The sequence below is a fragment of the Berghia stephanieae genome, chromosome 15 (genome assembly GCF_034508935.2).
Source record: "Berghia stephanieae isolate SIO BIC M18660-M18661 chromosome 15, UCSD_Bste_1.3, whole genome shotgun sequence".
Lineage (NCBI taxonomy): Eukaryota > Metazoa > Mollusca > Gastropoda > Nudibranchia > Aeolidiidae > Berghia > Berghia stephanieae.
The window spans coordinates 16534979-16537478 of NC_088374.1; the positions used below are offsets into that span (position 1 = coordinate 16534979).

Genomic DNA, 2500 nt, shown 5'->3' on the forward strand with positions numbered 1-2500 from the left:
TTTTAAATGCGTATCTGGTCTTTAACAACATTGTCTTGTACGAAAATAAAAATATTTGTAAAATATATTTCCCCTTTCGGCTTCATGTCATGTCCTATAATATGTTAAGTGTTACTTTTGGACTTGTAAAACGCGTTGAGCATGTTTAGCGGTTGTGGGTTTTTTTTCTCTATAATATATATATATATATATATATATATATGCTCTGGGGTTTTTTTTTTTAATATCATTGCGAACAAATACAACACTAAATCATTTAATCAGCACTGAGTGTTGTTTGGTTTATGGTTTTATAATTTAAAAAAAATTCTTTACTATTATCAAAACATAATATATTGAGTACTATTTTATTACCACCCGGTAAATAATTTCAAAATGATGGTTTATGGGGCGGTTTGGGTCTTTTCCAAAAAAAAATAAAATTAATTAAATATAGATAGTATGCGCTTGGCTAAGAAGCTCATAACATTGCCATCCGGAAGTATAACGGACCAACACACAAAACTGTGTGTATCCATGAACGTTTATAGTCTCATTGATACAGTTTAGTGAGCATTACTCATAAACGCGGATGGCAAAAAACAATAACAAAGACATGAGTGACGTCATCTTCGAACTATCTAAAGGATTTTCCTAATAAATAGGCCTAAACCGTGCCATAAACTTCAATTCCTATTTTAGCCTTACCGTCGCCATTGTAGTTATGTGGCGGATTGATTCGAATGGAGTGTGAACCTATATTCAACGCCTTTAATGGGAGTCCTTCCGAAAGCTCCTACATCCCCAGTAATCTTGTTCTAGTAGGAAGTTTGGGAGGGGGGAGCTTTTTTTTTTTTAAAAAAGCCCCCCCCCCCCCTCCCAAACCCCCTATTAGAACATTATAAAAAAAAACAAGAATACTGGGGATGTAGGAGCTTTCGGAAGGCCTCCCCCTTGAATTATTTTCTTTAATGAAAACAACGGTATCTTACCTCTTTTTTGGTGTGCAATTCGGTTGCTTCCATCATTGGAAATTGTTCTACTTAATGATGGCAGTGATGATGATGATGATGATGATGACGAAAAAGATGATACTGGCAACGTTGATGATGATGGTGATGACGAAGATGACGTTCTTCTCGTCGGTGAAATAAAACGAGGCTGTGCGGCGCCTAATCGAGTTCGTCCCCCTCCAATTTGAGATAATGCTATTTTTGGAGAATGGGATTGTGACGTCACACGACGTGATCCAATCACCTCGCCGAATTTATTAAATCCACTACTGGGATTTCCTGAAAATCTGGAGTTCCCCTGAGGTCTTGCTGAAGTTCCGAATAATATACTATATACGGGATGGTGCATTGCCCGACGAGAAAAATGGTAAGCTTGAGGGATTTCCATTCCTGGAGATTAGAAAACAAAACAATAATACTCTTAATAATATTACTAACGGGGGGCCTTCCGAAAGCTCCTACATCCCCAGTATTCTTGTTCTAGTAGGGGGTTTGGAAGCGGGGAAACTTTTTTTAATATTGTTCTAGTAGGGGGTTTGGGAGGGGGGGGGGGGGGGGAGACTTTAAAAACAAAAAAAAGTTCCCCCCCTTCCCAAACCCCCGACTAGAACATTATAAAAACCAAGAATACTGGGGATGTAGGAGCTTTCGGAAGGCCTCCCTTACTAACTAATAATTATTAATAACAGTTTTGATTGCAATAGACAAACCCTAAGTTATCGCTTATCAGATCTGGTGATATCGTAGCCATCGTTAAGTTATAGCCTGACACTAAAACCCCAAAAGACTGGCCTTTTGACGTCATTATTTGATTTTTTGCACCGCCTAGTGAGTTGTCGTTAGTAGTGCTCATGGAAACAAGTTGTCCCATTGGTTGAACTATTGAATACAAGTTAACTCACGATCATGCAACCCCCTTGTTGGCCTCTCTAAATTGGTTGCCCCTTGAAAAGCGCACGTATTGCAAAGCGGCGTGTCTTGTTTATAAGTGTTTGACTGGTATAGCACCGGCATATCTCACAGATCACGTGGTCATGTGTAAATTTGAAAATTACACTTTAAGATCATGTAATGACCAAACGAAAATTTTGGAAAAAAGATCAAGAATAAAATTTGGTGATAGAGCGTTTGCTTGTTTCGGCCCCAAGATTAAAATTTGGAATGAACTACCACGTGGTCTGAGGGAGTGTAAGTCTTTACCTGCCTTTAAAAAGTATCTCAAGACACAACTTTACTGTATTTGCTTTTATTGACACTATGAATCCTTGATTTGGCTATGGATCTTTTTTTTCATTTTTTTTTTCTAATAATTTATATTGTAAAGTGCCCAGAGCTTGTGTTTTACACGAGAATGAGCGCTGTATAAATGTGTATTATTATTATTATTATTATTATTATTATTATTATTATTATTATTATTATTATTATTATTATATATTATTATTATTATTATTATCATTATTATTATTATTATTATAATAATTATTATTATTAATATTATTATTATT

The 2500-nt window shown here is 35.8% G+C and overlaps 1 protein-coding gene across 1 annotated transcript in view; it reads right to left on the reverse strand.

Annotated features, from left to right (window-relative positions):
• Nucleotides 1-2500, reverse strand: part of LOC144960840 (uncharacterized) — a 26035-nt gene that overhangs the window by 17017 nt on the left and 6518 nt on the right. Inside the window, exon 3 of the mRNA XM_078894214.1 lies at nt 972-1382. Within this exon, the coding sequence (XP_078750340.1) occupies nt 972-1382 (411 nt within the window). The remainder of the gene's footprint in view (nt 1-971; nt 1383-2500) is intronic.